The following is a 19,733-nucleotide window of genomic DNA, read 5'->3' as shown; positions in this document are numbered from 1 at the left end:
AGAAATGGCTAAAAAATCTTAATATTTTTTCAATATTTTTTAGGGTGTGTCAAAAAGTTTCAAGAAGCAAAGCTGTTTACTCTAGATGAGCTTAGCCTAAATAAGCTCAGAGAGAAGATTACATGATCATGCCCTGGTCAGAGCAAAGACACAAAGTCTCAGCAATACCAGTTCAGAGTATACTTCGCTCATCATTGCTTTGGGCAAATTTATTTCCATTCAGTAGAGAGCTTGCTCGAAGGTCAGGAACTAGAATAGAAAAGGTTTTTTTCTAGAGGAAAAAGCAAACAAACACACACCTCCCCACCCCCAACAAACACAGATTAACTTGGGTTCTGGGTTAATTCTTTTCAGGGTCACATGGCTTTCTACAGGACAGTTTGCAGTAAGTTAACGCTGACCCTTGGGAGATGAGACAGGAATGGCTGTTACAAGCCTAAAAACTGAGCCCCGAGTTGCTGTTTCTACCTTCCTGTACCCACCTCAGTACCCACCTCTCTCACACAGCAGCACGGAGGAGGTGGTACTTTGTACCATCAGTATAGATGTAGCTTCTCCACAGAGAGTGTGTTTGTTCAGCTGTGTGCATGATAAAGCCATGTTGGTAAAGTAACACAGGCAAAAGCTTTCCATTTCCCCTTCCCAAACACCACTGGCTAAGCCAGCAGAACCCCTCTTTCCTCCTGACACACCTATACACATTGGTCCCTTTTACTGCCACCCCACAAGGCAGAAGACTCCAAATAGGCATTAATTAAAGCTTTGGCGGATCTGCAAGCATGCAACAGATAAAAGGAGTTAATTTAAGTTCTATGCTCATCCACGAATTAAGAGTTTGATTTTTTTTCTCCTCATCACCTCCCACTGTTAGAGATAACAGGGCGATGAAGCACATTTAGCAGGGGAGCAAAGGAAGGGAGAAGGGTGATGTGTCTGATAGAACCAAGCTGGAGCTACGGAAGATAGGTCACAAGTTGGGATTCCAAGCTCAAGGAGAGCAAACCAGACAAAAGAGGAAAAAAACTTTCATACCTTAAATGTTGCTGAAGTCAGTGCCTCTCCAAGGGTTCAGAGGCCTATTTTTATCTAGCCCTTCCCTCATGCCGCCTATTTGCACCCTACTTCCCATCTCCCTCCCTGCATTCCCCCCCAGGCCCCTTGCAGCTCTTCAGTCCCCAGATCCTCCGCCCCTGTCCACCCAATGCCCCTCAGCCCCCAATGCCCTACCCCTGCCCTGCTCAGCCCCCAGATACCCTCCCCCCGTCCTGCTCATCACCCCCACACCCATTCAGCCCCAGATGCGCTATCTCGGTCGGGCTCACCCCCCCCCCCCAACCAGTCTCCCCAGCCTCTGTGGCCCCGGACCCCGCACCCTCAGCTGCCCTACCCTGCTCCCCTCAGCCCCTCCTCACCCCCCAGGCACCTCAGGGCCCACATTCACCAGCCCACTGGGAGCCCAGCGCGCTCCCGCTCACGCAGGCCCAGCCAGGCCGAGGCGGAGCTGCCCGCCTTTGCTCCACCCCCCGGTGGCCGACAGCCAATGGAAGCGCGCGGCACTGCCGGCGAGGCCGGGTGGGCGCCAATAGGAAGGCGCGTTAGCGGCGCTCGGCGCGGCGCGAGCGGTTCCCGCCCTGAGGAGGCCTGAGGGGGTGGGAAGGCCCGGCCCTGAGGAGGCCCGGCTCGGGGCGGCGCGGCGCGGCCGGCGGTTCCCTTGCGGCAGCCGCCCCTGGAGCTGCTTCGCTTTCTCTCTTCCGGTTCCTCAGCGACGCGACTTGCGGAGCCGAGGCAGAAGCTGGTGATAAGTCACTGCCTCAAACGGCGTCCAGTCCTGAGGGCCCGGCTCTCCCGGCTGCGTGTTGTGTAGCAACGGCTCCACGACAAGGGGCAGCGTGATGAGTGTGGTATCGCCGTGAAACCGACTAATTAAAAAAAAAAAAAAAGAGGGAAGAAATAAAAATTGTGGGAGCGATAAAAATATTCCAACAATTGAACAGAAGGTGCTTTGGAAGCAAAAGTATTATGATTTAATATAGAAGATAAATGCTTGCTTGTTTAAGGCCGGATGGGTAAATTCATCCTGTTGTTTTAAAGCAGTAACTTGGTTCCTCCTGATGGGCAGCAGCTTGCAAGAAATTCCTGCGTAACACACATGGCTGTTCAGGAGATGAATTTCACGTGGTTTTCCTGGGGAGGGGGGTTCTGACCCTGCCTTTCTGTGCGGGATCAAGAGGAGGATCCAACCTGAGGGGCAAAGGCAGCCCCACGACGTAGTATGTGGGGAGACTTGGAGTTCAAGAAATAAAAGCTTTTTAACCCACCTGTGCACCTGTGGGTTTCATTCTGACTCTGTGCAGCCCACAGAGGAGAAATCTGCAAGGAAGGCAGGGAAGTCTTCAGTAACTGGTGGTGGGCACCATGAAAAATTCAACTGGGAAAAATTTTGTAACTGTGGCAGGTGCACCCACCCTGATGAAGACCGGGGCTTTCTCACTGCTGAAACACAGCGGCTGCTGATTCTTTTTGCACCCTTATTTTTCATGCCCTGACACCCTTACTGTGGCTGTTGTCACGTACACAGTCACTATGACCACAGGTCAGATTCGACTAGGGTATAAACAGAGTCCTGCTGGGGAGCAAATGGAGTCGGTCCTCCTCGGAGCAGGGGGTCTGCAGTTGGGGACTCTCCCCTTGGGTGGGGATGCCTCCTTGAGGTTGAGAGCCCTTGCCTTATCAGGTGGGAGACTGCACATCTTGAGTCATCGTTCTAAAGCTTAAGTTGGTTGTGTAGTATTAAGTCCAGTTGGCATCCTGGACCTGTGTTTTACTGATGTTTGTCCGAGTACCAAAACACTTCTGATTAGAATAAATCTTATTTTGGGTTACATCACCTGCCTAATTTGACTTTGTGCACCTCTGCAATATTTAAATTGGCGTAGTCAGCAGGATGTCAATAGAGGAATTATTACAGAGGCATGGCTGTACCCCTTCTTCCCCAGGCATGCAATGGGTGAAGGAGAAGTGGTCCGACCCGGTGATGGTCACAGATAGATAGCACAATGCTGTGGAGATAGTAAGGATGGCAAGAATAAAGGACCCGTGTGTGCCATCCTAGGCACCTGTTTAATTCGAGCTCAAGATCATCACAGTGGGTGTGAAAGGCAAGCCAAAGATAACTTACTGAAAAGACAACAAGAGCATATGCATTTCTTAGAACAAAGAATTGAAATTATGGTAGCACAAGCAAAAAAGCCCCCCAGTATTGTCCAAATCTGAAAGTTAATCATGGACGCAGATCCCAAGGATTGGGATGGGGACATCTGGGGAGACCTGGATGAAAATAGCTCCAAGGAAGTAGAGGAACTGGAGGAAAGGGTCATGCAACCCCTTATTAAGACAGAAAGGTCCACAGGCCTGTGAGATGGTAACCCCCAAACCACTGTGCGCACAACCCCATGGACAGGACCTGAACTCGGTGACCTCCAAGTGACGGGCTGGCAGGCAACCAGTTGATAACGTCCTGAGTGGCTTTCTGGGCTGGGGCTGTGGATCCCAAAGAACGAGGAGAACCTGGTACTGTCAAGGTGGCGGGACTGAGTCTAACAAAGGGCCACAAAGATGATTAAGGGACTGGAGCATCCCTCATGTGAGGAAAGGCTGGGACTGTTTAGCCTAGAGAAGAGAAGGCTGCGGGATATAATCAATGTATATAAATACATGAAGGGAGGATGCAAAGAGGACAGAGCCAGGCTTTTTTTCAGTGGTGCCTAGTGACAGGACAAGAGGCAATGGGCACAAACTGAAACACAGGAGGTTCCATGTGAGTATGAGGAAACACTTTCCTACTGTGAGGGTAACCAAGCGCTGGCACAGATTGCCCAGGGAGGTTGTGGAGTCTCCCTCCTTGGAGATACTCAAAAGCCACCTGGACATAGCCCTGGGCAACTGGCCTGAGGTGGCCTTGCTTGAGCAGGGGGGTTGGACCAGATGACCTCCAGAGGTCCCTTCCAACCTCAACCATTCTGTGATTCTGTGTAACTAGCAGCAGGAGCACTAAAGGCCACTGGCGTCCAGGCGATGTATGAAAGAGGGCAGCACAGTGTACCAATGGCTGCAGCAGAGGACCCCAGCCACCTTAGACATCTCATCAGGGGGCTACCAGATGCTTTAAAAATACATGTCCAGTCTCTCAGAGAAAGGATTCAGAGGGCCAAAGAACACAATCAGCAAACCCCTCAGAACCAGCCTGTGCACGTGCTGACTTGACATTACACAGTATAGTCACTTACGGGCACAAGATGGGACAGACCGATCCAGCTGGTGACACGGACTAGGACAGGAGGGTCAGTGAGCTGGGAGGCTGAGCCTTCCTGAGGTAAACCGGATGAAACCTACAATCCAGGAAGGAACGACCTTTGGGAAAGGTGCTAGTGCTGTGAGTGCCCCAGGCAATGTTGCACGGGCAATCCGCCAACCATACCCAGAGGCTGGTGGAATTGTTAGAAAGAAAACCCAGGGGCCAGGGAGATATGAGGCCAGCTCAGCATGATAGCACCATTAACCCCTTCGCGCCCTGGCAAGAGGAACTGAAAGGGTTAAAAAACTAGAAGTTGCAGCTGGGGTTCTGGCTGCCCACTCTGCATGGTGAATTTCTGCCGATGGTCTGCTGACAAGGAGGCTTATATGCACATTCCCCTGGGCCCAAGGCAAATGAGTTTAGAATTCCTAATCGAGATAGGGGCCCAAATTAGTGTTCTAAATAAACAAGCAGCTGATGAGTTAGGAATTAAACCATCAAGAAAAGCCATAAACATAATAGGAGTAACTGATGAAGCAGAAAGATGTCCCTTAGCTTGAACCCAGCTTTGGCTACCTGGGGAAGAGCAGATGATGGCCATGGAAGTGGCTCTAAGCCCTCATTAGGGGAATATATTGGGATTCGATGTGCTGGCAGGCAAACGATGGTATATACCTGACAGCAGGGTGTGGAGTTTTGGAGGCAGAGGGGCAGAGGCCATCCATGTGGGGACCTTGCAAGTCACCCCTGCTGCGCTACTGCAATCTAGAGTAACCCATGTCCCTCAGTATCTGCTACCAACCGCTGCCAAACAGGGCATTTCAGTCCCCAGATCCTCCGCCCCTGTCCACCCAATGATGTTCTTGGGAAGCCTCTACAGTCTGTTTTAAATCAAATGTAAGGTTGCAGTAATACAGAGAAAAAGAGATACTTGGAACGTCAGTAGAATTATATCATTCCCTGAAGGCTCCTTTCAAGGACTTGCAAAACCTGACGCTTAGCCTTTGACTGCATGCAGGTGCATTGCCAAGTGAAAGCCACTATGCCAAGACAGAAAATTGGAAGACTTTCTAGCTTTCACTAGTTCACTCCCATGCTCATGGTACTGCTCAGAAAAGTTATCAAACAGCATAGGCATTCTGTGTTAGAAGCCATTTTTTTAAAAGACAGTCTCTATTCAGATATCTAGGAAAGTAAAAATGAGTCCTTCTGTGTATGTTTTAGCTAAGAAATACAAACAAATGGCTTTTACAGAAGTAGTTTCCCCACTCAATTTCAGCAACAGTCAGTATGGGTTAGAAGAACCCAGTTGCTTCAGAGAGGAGCTTTAGTGGGAGAAGGAAAACTTTGCATAACTGCCCTTAGATACCAATGGCATTTTTTGTCTTGGTTTCAGACATGCTGGTTAAATAAAACTCTCTGTATAGAGTTAGATGCAAAGTACTTCCGAAAGACAGATCCAAAATTCCTGAAACTGGGTATCCAAAATCAAAGGCTGGCCAAAAACAAACCATATTGTTTTCCACCACAGAATGACCTGTGGTTCATAGAATCATAGAATTGTTTAGGTTGGAAAAGACCTTTAAGATCAAGTCCAACCATTAACCTACACTACCAAGTCCACCACTAAACCAATTAAGGGTAGAGTAACAATTTCATGTTTCCTGGCTTGGTGGCTGGATTATTTAGAATGAAAGTAAAAACTAGGAATCATTAAGATTGGAAAGGACCTCTAAGGTCATCAGTCCAATCATCAAGCCAACACCACCATGCCCACTAAACCATGTACCAGAGTGCCACATTTACCTGTTTTTTGAACACTTCCAGGGATGGTGACTCCACCACCTCTCTGGGCAGCCTGTTCCAATGCTTGACTACCCTTTCTGTGAAGAAATTTTTCCTAATATCCAACCTAAACCTCCCCTGGCGCAGCTTGAGCCCATTTCCTCTCGTCCTATCACTAACTACTTGGGAGAAGAGACCAACACCCACCTCACTACAACCTCCTGTCAGGTAGCTGCAGAGAGCGATAAGGTCTCCCTCCCCTCAGCCTCCTCTTCTCCAGGCTAAACAACCCCGGTTCCCTCAGCCGCTCCTCACAAGGCCTGTGCTCCAGACCCTTCTCCAGCTCTGTTGCCCTTGTCTGGACACGTTCCAGCACCTCGATGTCTTTCTTGTATTGAGAGGCCCAAAACTGGACACAGTATTCCAGGCGCGGCCTCACCAGTGCCGAGTACAGGGGCACAATCACCTCCCTGCTCCTGCTGGCCACGCTATTCCTGATACAAGCCAGGATACTGTTGGCCTTCCTGGCCACTTCAGTCTGATATCCTCCTAGTGTGATTATAAAGCACCAGTGATTTAACTGAATGTGGTTACAATAAGACAACAGCTGAAATCACCCTCCAAATAAATTTGCCTTTTAGCTTAAAAATTCTTGCTTTTCTAACTTTAGGAAGCTAGAGGCACTTCCCCACACACACACTTAATCAACATACAAGGAAAGACTATCACCATGGTTCCTCTCATAACCCCCAAACCTCAGCACTTAATCATGCTATGCCTATCATGTGAGAATCACTGATGTTTAGTATCATCAGAAATATGTTAATGCACTTGAATTCACATTTAAATAATTGCTGAGTAAGATTATATTTACTATATGCTTAGATTTTCTTCCCCTGGGGACTAAAGCAACGGTCTGTGATTTTTTTTTTTTGTGTTGTCCATAGCATGTGTAAAGAGTCTGTGCTTGAATGTAAACATTTAAATAATATAACAAAGATTAATGTGAATACTGACTAGTGTGTTTGCTTCTTATTCCATTTCTTCCATAAATGAGATATGTACAGCATTCCCTGTTGAACCAAACACTGTGCCCTGGTGTGAACCTCAGCTTAACCCATTAGTGCCACCTCCTCGTACAGCCTTTCATGGTGACTTTGCATGTTCATTTGAGCAGCACTAGATAGTTTGCAAGTGGTGAAAATTCAGCCTGTGCTACCATTAACTCCAGCTTCCTGGGTACAATGCAAGGCTGCAAGTGGGAGTTGTCTGAGATTCTCCATTTGCTTAATAAAAGCAGAACAGGAATTCCACATGGAACAAAGTAGTGAATTTATTAAGAGTTCATCCACCATCCTTACACTTTGACACACCACTTAAGGCTGTTTAAAAATACCATAAATGAACAAAAAAAGCACACAGCTAAAACCTAACCTATTTTTGACTACAGGATAGAAGGCATTTAACCATCCCTGTTCCACCATTGCTAGAAATTCCAGAAGTACTAGGAGCTGTAGATGGTTGCAGAACAGATTTCGGCTCAACTGAGTTTTCTTCCAACAGCCCCCTAGCACATTTCCAACACAACCGACTCTTTCACAGCTGGGCCTTGAAGCTTCCATCATTACCAGCTGAATGGGGGCAAAGAAAGGATTTACACCATCTGAGAATTACTCAGATGGACACTTCCCAAATTTCCCAGGCAAATGTCCCCCTTTTCCTCATACAGTTTCTGATCCTCCAAAATTGTCCCCAAACTATTCTGTGCCTTGACAATGGCACTAGATTTTCCTCATGGCTCACTTTTCCACATTTTTCAGTAGCTTTTCCCCACACACATTCAGCCTTTTTTGGTGCTTTTCTTTTCCTCATGCCTGAGAGAGAGGTTTGATCAGCCCATAATCCATGCACCTTGTGAGGCAATCACGTGCTACATTAATGATGTGCTGCTTCTTGGGGTCATCTTCTTGCTTGCCGATGTATGTCAGGATCTCTAGGAGCTCCGTCTCCACCAGCTTCTTTGCGAGCTCTTTCTCAGCACTGAGTAAGTTGAAAGCAATGACCAGTCCTCGATGCTGCACTTCCATGTTATCATGCAAGCAGAGCCTCTGCAGGATTTCAAGCCACTGGGTGGTCTTCAGGGGAGAGAGAGGTCATTAATATTGATCTAAAGAATACTTCAACCAAGAATGTGAGTTTGGCAAGGCATTTCTCAGCAGAAGGAAGTGCAGGCACTCACCTTTTCATACTCATGTCAGGTATGGTTATTTGACTCTTTAACTAAGGAAACCCGACTCAAAACTTTTGAACCCAATATTTGTTATGCTAAAGTCAGAAGCTTTCATGGCACTAGCACCACATGAAACACGTTTCATGTTTAGGCTGCTGCATAATCTCTGTGCAAAGAATCACAGAGATTCTCAGACACAGCTGAGATGACCAGGAGCAGACCACCCACTCCCTGCACTGATTTTCCTGAGCCCCTCCTTTGGCTTGATTAATCATTTTTATACTAACAAGCCCCAGTGTCCAACATCAGCACGTGTGCAACACAACAGGGTTCATGAGTTCTCAACCACAGCTCTTCACAGATATTCAGCTATGCAGGATCCGAGTTCTCAGCATCTACAGGTCTGTGCAGGGGATGGAGATGTTTTGGGATCTGTAAAGCTCAATAGGTTATCTATTAAGCCCTTCTCATTTCTGACTGAAAAAAAGGTTTGGATTTCAGGTTATTTATCAAAAGCTTTAAGGCCCTATAGAGTTTTGCATTCCTAACCTTGCTTGACCGTTAACATTCTGGACTTAGCTTGAGGAATGGCTATATAAAAATGTTCCAGCCCTGAGATGAAGTCTAGTATAAGGCAGGCTGGTTTACCTTGTGCAGGGATGAACTAGGAACGTGCACACCCAGGTCTCAGCTTCACCGCTAAGTTCCTCAAACTGGTGGACTACATTTTCCTTTTGAGAGGCATTTTTATGACTGAGCAAGGCCCCTTCAAGGGTATGTCTACACTGCCAATAATCAGACTTCTGGTCTTACCACTTCAGTCATCTTAGAGCAGAGTTTCTTTTGTGCTGCTGTAAGCATGGCCAGGGCTCCTGCTGCTGCAACCTGGACTTTCTCATCATCCTCACCACACAGTAAGACCACCAGCTTCAGCCGGTCATTTCCATCAGCCACAAACCGCTCTTGAACCTAAAAAAAACCCCATGATATCCAGAGGTATCACATTCAGGAATGCCTCATCGCAGTGGCTCATGAACTGGTGCACGCAGTCAAGTCTGAGATGCCCAGTGAGTTACCTCCTTGTTGACCACCAAGTTGCACATGCATTCTGTGGCTGCCTGTCGAAGTTGGTCATGATTCTCAAACATATAGTTTTCAATATCTGGCAGGGCTCTCTCTTTGACTATCTTCATCCTGTGTTGAAAAGCAGTCAAAATACATTATGGGACAAGCAATAAACAACTTATATTAACTGCAGATGGGGAAGGCCTTGAAACAAATCAGTGTCCGCAGCACTGGAACTCATGACGTGGTTCATTCCCTATCTAATGCAGATTAGGTTCATGTCTTTCCTCTTTGTAGAGGAAAATGTGCCACTCTACTCTTCCTGGCTATTTTATTAATCTTTTAGTTCCGAGACCTTTGTAGCTCTGCCAAAGGTAGCTCAAAGTGACCAGTCTTTATAGTCCTACAAGAAAAGCGTTGAACTGAAATTCACGTTCACTCCTGGGGAAGAAAGAAGGTCAAAAAGCAGTTAAACTCACCTAAGTTTATCACTTCTTCCTGAAAAGTTAGTGAGACCTAACAGAGCCTCGTAATTCTGGAGGCCATCTCTCTCTGTGTTCAGCAGACTGACAAGGGGCCTCACCACCTCATACACCTAAGAAGAGAAGGAATGTCACTGCTTTTCTAGTTCACAGATCTTGGCAATTTTCATTTGCTAAAGGCATCATCAAGATTTGGGGGTTTTATTCTTTTTATGCTTACCCTCTCCCCTGGGAACGCTATGTCTGGATTGGAGATAGCAGCAATTTTTGCCAGAGCATGAGAAGCCTTTATCTTGCCAACTTCTGTGCCTTCCATAGCCAGAGGTATCAGGGCCTAGTGACACACAGAAAAGCATTCAATGCCTCTGAGAAGATATACAGAATGCCTTAATATACTAAAATAAGTTAAAAATATCCTAAAGATGTGTCTGTTGAAGAAGTGGGTCTGGACTGTAGCCCACCATGATGTCTTGCTTTTGTTGTCAAATAGGCACCACACCAGAGCTTGTAGCTCACACACAGTTGTTTCGAGAAGATTGCTTCACTGGAGGCTTGCAGACATAGGACTGGAGTGTCAGTGTTGGCCCCAGGGCCTACCAAGAAAGCTCATGCTTTTCTGCCACATTCCCTCACTGTAGACACGTTGCAGGCTCCCAACAGACATTAACTGCACATCAGGTTGGCCTGCTAACATAAAAGTAATCACCTTTCCACCACCTTGAGCGACAATGGTCCCACGGTCCTTGGGGTCTTCACACAAGGCAAGAAACACCCTGCAGAAGCACAGCATCACTTAGTGAAACAGCCACATGGGAAGGCAATAACCCATGTCCCTCATGGAAAGGGAGCTAAAGCTTTGCAGGGGTGCCAGATGCACCAGGTAAATTCCAGTGCCCACAGCACTCTAGGAGAAGCAACAAATGTCACAGTAAGACGTTTCCAGGCCTGTAAGAGGAACCCTATTCCAGCCAAAACCAGTATGGAGGACTAGAAATTCAAAATGCATCCTAGCAAGACAGCCCTGTAAGCCAGCTTCAAGGTCAGACCGTGGATTTTTATGACACTGCTTAAGAAAAACTTTGGTTTCAAATCTTTTCTCCCTTTCATCTCACCCCCATAGGCAGAATGCAGCACCCCACAAAACAAGGAGCCAGCCCAGGCACCCATCTCAGTGGCACATGGGGTGGCCAGCACTCCCAGCTCCCATGACAGCAATGAAGGCACCTTGCGATGAGCTCCTTGCTCTGGTCCGTCAGTATGGCACTGTCCGCCTTCACCATGCAGGCCAAGGCAGAGACAACACCAGCTTTCAGCAACCGCTTCACCCGCTTCACCACAAAATCCTTCTTGTCCTGAGGGGGGACATTGGAAAGGGATTAGTCCCTCAGCAGTTGCCACCCTGCTGCCTACAGCTGAGCCTGGTTGGAGAGCAAAGCAATTTCAGCCTCAGAGACAGGAGACCTGAGGTCTGTGACAATAGATACACCAAAAAAAGTCTTCAGATCCAAGCATCTCCTCGCAGCTGCCTGGCTGTAGACAACCTACCTTTGGATGCTCCTCAGGCACGTGCTGCTTGGAGAATTTTGCCAGTTGCACCAGCTCTGGGACCAGCTCCTTGGTATCATAGCTGTTGGTACAGTTCACCAGCGCAGAAGCCACAGAATACAAGATAGTCTTGTCGCTTGTCTGCACAGAAAAAGAAAAGCTTATGTGAGGGTGAGGAGGACACAGCCAGGAAACAGGTCCCTTAGGACTGCCATTGCAGTGGTTTGCACTAGCTGAAGTGTTCTTAGGCTCATCCCCAGGCTTTATGGCCCAGGGCAGGGAAAAACAAAACTCTTTATAGTCAGACAGGCTGTTAGACATCATCAGATGCCATCAACACCTTGATGCCTTTGGTTTTCATGCAGTTGCTGACAGTAAATGTAAGAGCAACCTTCCTCAGCCTTGGGAGAAGAGCAGGATAACAACAACCTTGAGGCGTCTCCATGGCACAGGCAAAACTGATGTTTTGCTAAACTAGAGGTGAGGGGTTGGGGTTACAGCTCCTCCTGCCTAGGAGGACAGTGTTGGGCTGGAGACCTGGGAGAACTTGAGGAATGAGGGAACAAGGTAAGGAGATAGACCTTGGCTAATTCAAACATAGCTTGCAGGGCTGGCTCATCTTCAACAAAGTCATCTTTCACATCTGCATCGAGGGTTAAATATGCCAACCCTTCCACAGCCCATTTCCTGGTGCGGGCATCAATGCTGGTGTTACACAACCATCTGGAAGAGAGAAAAACATCCACATTTCTGTCTTGGGAGCCAAGACTAATTTCTCTGGGAAAAGAGGGAAGAAAAACAAATATTGAGATAGTTTCAGGCCCAAACATGCACTGAGGTTCTGCTGCAGCTCCTAAAGACTGTGGATGCTTTCCTTGAGACATGACCTTCCTCCCATGACTCAACTTGAGGGATCCAAATGCCGCAGGGAAAGTTAGACCAGGACAGCTACTCAGCACTGCTTTGCCTTCACCATCACATGAAACACGATGCCCTGCTATCCAGTGATCACCCATTCAGTCACTTCCTAACTTCATCCCATCTCCTTGGTTAGTCCACCTGGTAAATTCACCTTCAAAAGGTACTTGTACATATTCTAGATAGCACTTGATTAGGCTGTACCATTCTGGCAAAGAGGGAGGCACCACATCTGGTGTCTCACATGGGAAGTGAGGGAGAAACCTTATCTGGATATTGAAGCAGGAGGAACATATGGTTGCTTGAGGCACAGAAGACCTCCAGGTCCTAGTGCAATAGCTCTGAGGGCACTGTCAGCTGTCAGGCAGCAACAGTAAATGAAGGCAATATGTGGGCAGGACCTATGCAGAAAGGAGCATATTGTATCTTGCAAAGTATGGAACAAAAGAAGAAAAAAAAAAAAATCACTCACTTTCGGCACTGCTTGGCTAACTTCTCAGTGGACCCCTCAGCAAACTGCCGCAGTCCGTAATCTGTACCTCCTGCTGAGCCCAGCTTGCAGAGACCCTGAGGAGGATGAAGATGATACACCAGTGAAACAGGTTCATTAATCCTAGCAGTGCTGCCCCAAATCAGCCTAATCCAATATCTAAAGTTTGAAGTCAGTTCTAACAAAGAGGAAGCATTCTAATACCCAGTAGATCATTCAGCTTGTAGCACAAAATAAGGTTCTGTGCTCTTATTGGATGTCTTTAATGGACATAATAATCCATGCGCTCTCCTGATCTGCCATCTCCCCCTTCCCTGTAGGGGGAAGCACCATAAACCATTCCCTGGCTGAGGTCAGTGAACCCAACATGTTTCCAGGACCTCCCCCCTCTCCCAAGTCTGGGGTTAAGCTGGTGAGTGTGGCAAGCGATAGAGGCAGGGGCTGCCATCCTTACCACCAGGGCTCGGATTTTGATCTTCTCATTCTTGGTCTTCTTGTAGATCTCCTTCAGAAGCGTCACCCCATTGGAGATGATGAAGGTGGCCCGGCTCAGCTTGGTGGAGGCATGGATGAGGGCTTCCACAGCCACCAGCTGGTCAATCTCCCTCTCAGACCCACACAGGGCAACCATCATCTCCATGACTCCCTTCATGCCAAGCAGCTTGTTGCCTAAGTCAAACGGCCCTTGCAGAACTCCAGACACCATCTGGATGGCATGGAGTGTCTTATCCATGTCCTGTGGGTCAATTTTGCTCCTGCATGGGATAGAGGGAGTCAGCACGTGGAACATGTTCATGCTGTTGCTTACAGTTCTCATTCCCTTGGGCAGGGAACGTCCTCCCTCAGATTGGAAACTGAGCTCCACTGCTGAAATATATAGCTATTTGGGACACAGCTGAGCCCAAATTCACACAAAGGCCACGATCCAGCAGGTAGGAGTATAATGCAAGGATCTGAGGATCACAGCTGAAGGATCCAGCAGGACCTCAAGCAAATCATTATCTCCCAGGGCCTCAATTTGGCATCTAAGTGGATTGCAAGTGCCTCATCTCATTCTTAAGACTCCTGTGCCTCAGTACACCAGCCCCAACTCACTTGATGTACTCCTCACAGATCACCCGGTAGTTGTCACGCTCCGGGTCACAGCGCAGGTCATCATAGAGTTTATTTAGGAGGACGGAGGCAGTCAGCTGGGTGTTCTCTGTCAGTGGCAGGCAGTCAGGCATCTCAGGAATCTGGCCCACCACTTTCAGTATCTTTTTTAAGCCTGGAAACAATGGAGAGATATGGCTGTTAGAGGGGAGAGGGTCAGTACAAAACTCAAGATACTATTTGTTGGTTTCTTGCAGTGGAATAGCTAGTTTGGACAGTTTTCAATTACTTTGCAACCTAATCACATAAACCTTAAACAAAGGCGGCACTCAGATATTTACTGGGGAGGAGCTTCTGCTGGTGAGATTACAGGTTTGCAGCGTCAGGCTTTTATCCAGCTCTCAGAGTGAGATAAGCAAAACTGTGCATTTGGTCCCTGGCTGGACCAGTTATTTTTGGCATTAAACCTACTGACCTCCAAGGCTGGAGGCTTTGACTGATGAAAAGTCAGCAACTTTCAAGTGATTCTGGATGCCTTAACCCTCCTTTTGCTAAAGTGTTCTATTAAATAACTTCCACCAAAATGGTAACACACATATGCATTGGAATTAGTACAAAAACACACCCCACACAGATTCCTCACCCCCTTCCCGTTTTAGAAATGACCAGTTTCTGCAAGGTCAGCAGGTGCTCATCTCATCCTAAGCTAGGCAATTTATCCAAGCCAAATCCTCCTAACATTAGCAAATATATTGGAATAAACTAACCAGAGAAGTTAAGTCAGTCCTTTAGAAACTGAAAAAAATCTTGTTCTCATATGCAGTTTTTTTTCCTCTTAATCTTAATACTGTTTCCTGCTAATAAGTTAACTTTGTTCCAGGCTTTGGTGCTGCATGCACCAAAAAAACCCAGAGAGGATTTATTTTATAGAGAGGATCAGTTCTGCAGGTATTCAGGCAAGAATACACAGCTCCACCCAAACCAGAACAGGATGGAGGGGAAGGACTCACCATTGTCGATGACAAAGATGGTCCTGCTGTTGTCATGGTCTTTCAGGTCCTTCCTCGGTATATTCTTGTTGAGGAGGTTGAGAGCTCGGTCTCGCCCTTGCCCGGATACTTTCTTACTGACCAGCATATCCAGTAAACGCATTGTGATCATCCTCAAATCTTTTTTAGTATCTACACCCAAGCAAGACAGTAGCAGCCAGTTACAAGAAATTGTCTTTGAAAGCAGGTGAACCCAGTGAAAACCATTGAAAGCCATTGCGTGCCTGGAATGTAAGTATTTAAGTTAACACCATGAGGATAAGAGCTGTGTGATCAGGTTGTGATCCTGGACAGCTGAAGGGTAAAGTCCCCACTTCACCAAGGAACAAGGGGAACATTCCAGGAGCCCCCTCTGCTCACCCTGCTTCTCCAGCAAGACTGAAGGACCATCAGGTCATGCACCATTACCTAGCACTACAGCCTCCTCCTTCCCGTGATGCTCCTCTTTCCCCTGGCCCAGCAAGCAGTCGGTGATGGCCTGCAGGAGGTTGCAGACAGCCAGGGAGATTTCTTCATTGTCTATGGACATCCACATACAAATGTTGTCAATGCCCAGGTAATGGAGAATGGCGGTGGCCTGGCCCCAGAAAGGAGAGAGCAGGGCAGCTGTTAGCGAAGGGTATGAGCCTTTCCTTCCTGCATGCTTTAGAAAGGTCAGGCTCAGCTCATACAAAGAAAGTATTTACCTGGGTGAATCCCAAGTCAATACAGGGCAGAGTTTTGCTTTTCATCCTTATTTTCATTTGTAATAAGACAACTCCTAGAATCTAGAGTTCCCAGTAATGCAACGGACTATTTCTAACGAGGACATTGAGATGAGCATGGCTGGGTTTGGAAGAGGCCCTCACACAAGGTTGTTAGCAAAAAGCCTGTTTGGTGCACAAACCCCATCCTGCCTGTGAGCAAACCCAGCATCATCATGCAGCATGACGGCACGTCAGCATTTCACGGGAGGCACGTTCAGAAACACACTGACCTAGTGAGCTTTGCAGAACAGCCTTTTTGCATATGACAACAGTTAATGTTTCAGAAAGAAAATAGGTCTCCACTCCACTGGATTTTTATCCAGTAGATTTTATTTTTGATGTGCTGTAGTTCCCCCACTCCTTTGTGCCATTATACTGACATGCATATTCATTTTGTACATGTCTGTCTCCTGCTTCCAACCATGTAACATAGGCAGGGCTTCTTATAAGCTTTTTTACACTATATAAAAACTGTCTTGGTGTAGAGTAAGGTATTAGCTGGCTCAGAGACCCCTGGGACTTGCCTCGGGACCCTTCCCAGGAATCTTAACGTTCTTATAGGTCCTCCCTGCTTCCCTTCATCTAAGCCTCGGACAGGACTTTCCCGAAGTTATTTGTTATTTGTTGCTTTTCTGAGACCTGTGTTAAAGGATATGGATTTGACCCAGCCATGCTCACCACAACTTACATGGTAACAACTCATCATAAGTTTTACTTCACCAGCACACATGAAGACACCATAGGGAACACGTACAGCTTTGACCCCAGAGATGAGGAGCACAGTAACAGGGGCAGTTTCAACAGTCTGTGTTAACCCCACTTGCTTATTTGTATTTTTCCCCCCAGAATTAAAAATTTTATTTGTAGGATTTAATTTTTCCCACTGCTCACAAACATTGTGAACTATTGCAATTTTCTATTCCCCCAGGTGCAAGGCAATAGCAGTGAAAGTCTCGAGCACCCCGTTACTTACCCGAGCCTTATGTCCCGTGCACATGCCTGAAAGCGTCCTCACAGCTGCCAGGACCAGCTCAGCATTTTTGGTTTCTATCAGCTGCAGCAGCAAGCTAACCCCGTTGTTCTGGAAAATCCTTTCAGCACCCGCTTCTTCCCGCCCCAGGACTATGAGGTTGTTTGCAGCCTGGGTGGGAGACGGAGGAACCAGGGGTCAGTGGCATGGCCCTGCCAGCAGCCTCTAAAAACCTCCATGCAGCTCTGGGATGTCCAGGTGGGAGCTGTGGGGTGGCCATCTCCTGACGGATGCAGTGGACCAGCTCCAACCCCACACCAGGCAGTTTCTCCAGGTGCATCTGGGGATTGGGTTCACTCTGCCCAAGAAAAGTGGGTCACTGCTTGGAGGGAAACATGCAGAAGGTGGCAGAGATGGGCCTGAGCAGAAGTCCAATCTGATCCCACCTTTGGATTTTTGGGAGGTTGGTCCACCTTCCCACAGCCAAGGGTGATGCCTCTTTGGGGCATTTCCCCTCTTGGTTGTCTCTGAGTGCAGTTCATCTCCCAGCTCCTTACCTTATCCTGAATCTGGGGGAGGTGGGGAAGGGAACACAGCCTTCTGCTCCTCGGTGCAGCCTCTGACATTAAACAACGGCAGTTTGTCCTGTCAAGTCCAGGACAGTTCTCACCTTTTCTCGCTTTTCTTTCTCGCTATTCTCATCCAGCAGGATTTCAAACATCTTCTGCACCCTCGAGTCCGTGGAGAACTGGATGCGCAGCTGTGCCAACAAAGAGTGCATGGAGCATCAGAGGGAGAAAATCAAGGAGCAATTTTCCTTTATCGCTTCAAGGACACCACAGACCCTCAAACCACAGACAATCTAAGCTGAATTACAAGAGGTGTCACTTCTCTGAGAGCATCAATTACCCATCTCAGACTCATTGGCATGGGCAGAGCCAGCCCTAGGCCACCATCTCTGAGACCTCACAGTACCCAGTGATGCAAGGACTTCTTCACAGCACCCGTGTAGAGGTAACTAAGACAACATGGTGACTGCCAGACTGAGTCCATAGCTGGTCCAGTTCTTTGCCAGGACCTTACCAAGACATTCAGGACCAGGCCAGCCTCAGGACTGAGCTACCACTCTTTTTAATTTAACCATTCAATCTGATCCTCAAATATACATGCATCAAGTATGAACTTCCAGTTAATGGAGCTTATTTATCCCCCTACATTGTTATGAGTTTCCAGTATGACCAACAATCCATCTGTGTAACCCAGAGCAAGGTCTTCCCACACCTGGTCTGTGAACCTGGGACCGCTCCCCCAGCATTTACCTTCTCCTGGATGTTGGCCCCCAGTCGCCTCAGGGTCTCCTGGAAGTTTTTGTTGCGGGGTTCAATGGTGGCACATTTCTGAGCATCTTTGAATGCTTGGTCCAATTTCCCCAATTTTTCCAGAGCTTGGCTGCGCCGGTACAAGGCTTTGATATCTGAAGCATTGATGTCAATAGCTGGGAAAGTGATCCAAAACACCAGGCATCAGAGTTTGCTTCTTGGAAATCCTCCGTGTAAACTGTGCTTTGCTTCACAGTGACTACAGCTCCTTGAGACGTTGTTAACATTGTGAGTGAACTGGTACCTGATCAGCATCAATTGTGCTGACAAACCAAATCAGTGCATCTTTTGTACCTTCTCCACTAATTCCCTTGTGGCCTCAGCACTTGAGTGTTAGTGGGCATCAAGGAATAAGACCAAGACCACAGTGCCCCAAAAGCAGATGTGAGAGCACACTGGAGCAGGCACACCCAACAACGCAGCTCTCCTTTCTCAAAACAGCCCCCTCCTTACCTCTAGATGCATCCGAGGCTGCCTTGGCATATTCCTCCTGTTAAACCAGAAGGGAGTGATTTGTTAGCAGTGGAACAGCAGGGCACATCCCCATGATGCACGCTGTGACCTCTCTGTTCCCACTTACTAACAGGACAGCCCAGTGAAACCAGCAGCCTACCAAAGGAAAGATGGGGGCTTAGGTACCTTTTAATCACTGACAGAGAAGAGAGGAAATGGTCCGTGTTGCAGGTGAGACCACATACACTGCTGATGATGCAGCAACAGACTGGGGCAGCGATGGGAGAGGGGATACTCACGACAGCCTATCTGCATTTTGTTCTGGGTTGGTGTCGCTTCTGGATTAATGAAAATTCAGGAACATGCAAGCAAGCTGCTAAAATCCCACAGCAGGTCGTTACAAGCTGACTGCAGGGAGCTGAGACAATTTCGGTACAGATACTAAGAACCTTCTCTTTTGCTAAATATCTACATCTACTTCTCTTGTGCTGTGACAGACAGCAGGAGCGATGCCTCTGCACCCCAACCCATGGCTTGCAGAGCTCTCCTGTAAGCGTGGAGCAGGCTGGCTACTAAAAGCTTTTGCTTCAAAGTGATTAAGTGGGACAGTCCCTGAGCTGAATCGGTGCGCTCAGCCCCATCAGGATTGAAGCAGGGAGGCAGCTTTACAGCTCCAGGACAAGCCCAGAACAAATAATTTCAGACCAGTTTGCAAACACCCTATTCAATAAAAGGACAAACCACACAGTCTGCAGCTGGTGAGCACCCCTGGCTGCCTCCTTGCTCTTCTCCCCTTGAGCACTGCCCAGACAAGCCCGGAACTTTTCTCACCTTTTTGAGGAAACATGCTGCCCTGTTCCTGTACAGCACCGCCTGCAGCGCCTTGTCCTTGTTGAGCTTTATGGCTTGAGTGTAGCTTTGCACAGCTTTCTCATAGTCACTGGCCTGAAAATATTTATTGCCCTCCTCTTTCAGCTGGATGGGATCCTCCATCTGGAGAACTTTAAGGAAAAACATCAATTTATGTCCCATTTTTGGCTGCCTATTTCACCGGGTCGCCTGCCTACTCCACCAAGCTGAGCTTTGCCATGAGACTGACATATAATTAACACACACATTAATAAAAGCAACTTACCAGGCTGAAGAGTTTGGAAAATGAAGACCTAAATTACTCTTCAAGGCTGTGGCTTCCCAGAAACTTTTCCCACAGCTGTAGATCCTTAGGAGTCAATCAA

At 47.7% G+C, this 19,733-nt stretch overlaps 1 protein-coding gene and 1 non-coding gene across 2 annotated transcripts; both read right to left on the bottom strand.

Annotated features, from left to right (window-relative positions):
• Positions 1–102: 102 nt before the first annotated feature.
• On the bottom strand, positions 103–200 carry LOC142594766 (Z30 small nucleolar RNA). The gene has a single exon (XR_012831573.1). It is a non-coding gene; the product is annotated as a Z30 small nucleolar RNA (small nucleolar RNA).
• A 7,747-nt stretch (positions 201–7,947) lies between these two features.
• Positions 7,948–19,491, bottom strand: UNC45B (unc-45 myosin chaperone B). Its single transcript, XM_075719729.1, has 19 exons — positions 19,330–19,491; positions 18,499–18,535; positions 17,986–18,161; positions 17,337–17,426; positions 16,670–16,837; positions 15,359–15,527; positions 14,912–15,082; positions 13,905–14,076; positions 13,264–13,564; positions 12,792–12,886; positions 11,983–12,124; positions 11,402–11,542; positions 11,081–11,208; positions 10,563–10,629; positions 10,077–10,190; positions 9,854–9,969; positions 9,386–9,503; positions 9,123–9,278; positions 7,948–8,214 (listed from the first exon to the last, which is right to left on the bottom strand). The coding sequence occupies exons 1-19, from the start codon at positions 19,489–19,491 to the stop codon at positions 7,948–7,950; spliced, it is 2,790 nt and encodes a 929-aa protein (XP_075575844.1).
• Positions 19,492–19,733: the final 242 nt, after the last annotated feature.

The sequence above is a fragment of the Pelecanus crispus genome, chromosome 12 (assembly GCF_030463565.1).
Source record: "Pelecanus crispus isolate bPelCri1 chromosome 12, bPelCri1.pri, whole genome shotgun sequence".
Classification (NCBI taxonomy): Eukaryota; Metazoa; Chordata; class Aves; order Pelecaniformes; family Pelecanidae; genus Pelecanus; species Pelecanus crispus.
This window is presented reverse-complemented; position numbering and strand designations above follow the sequence as displayed.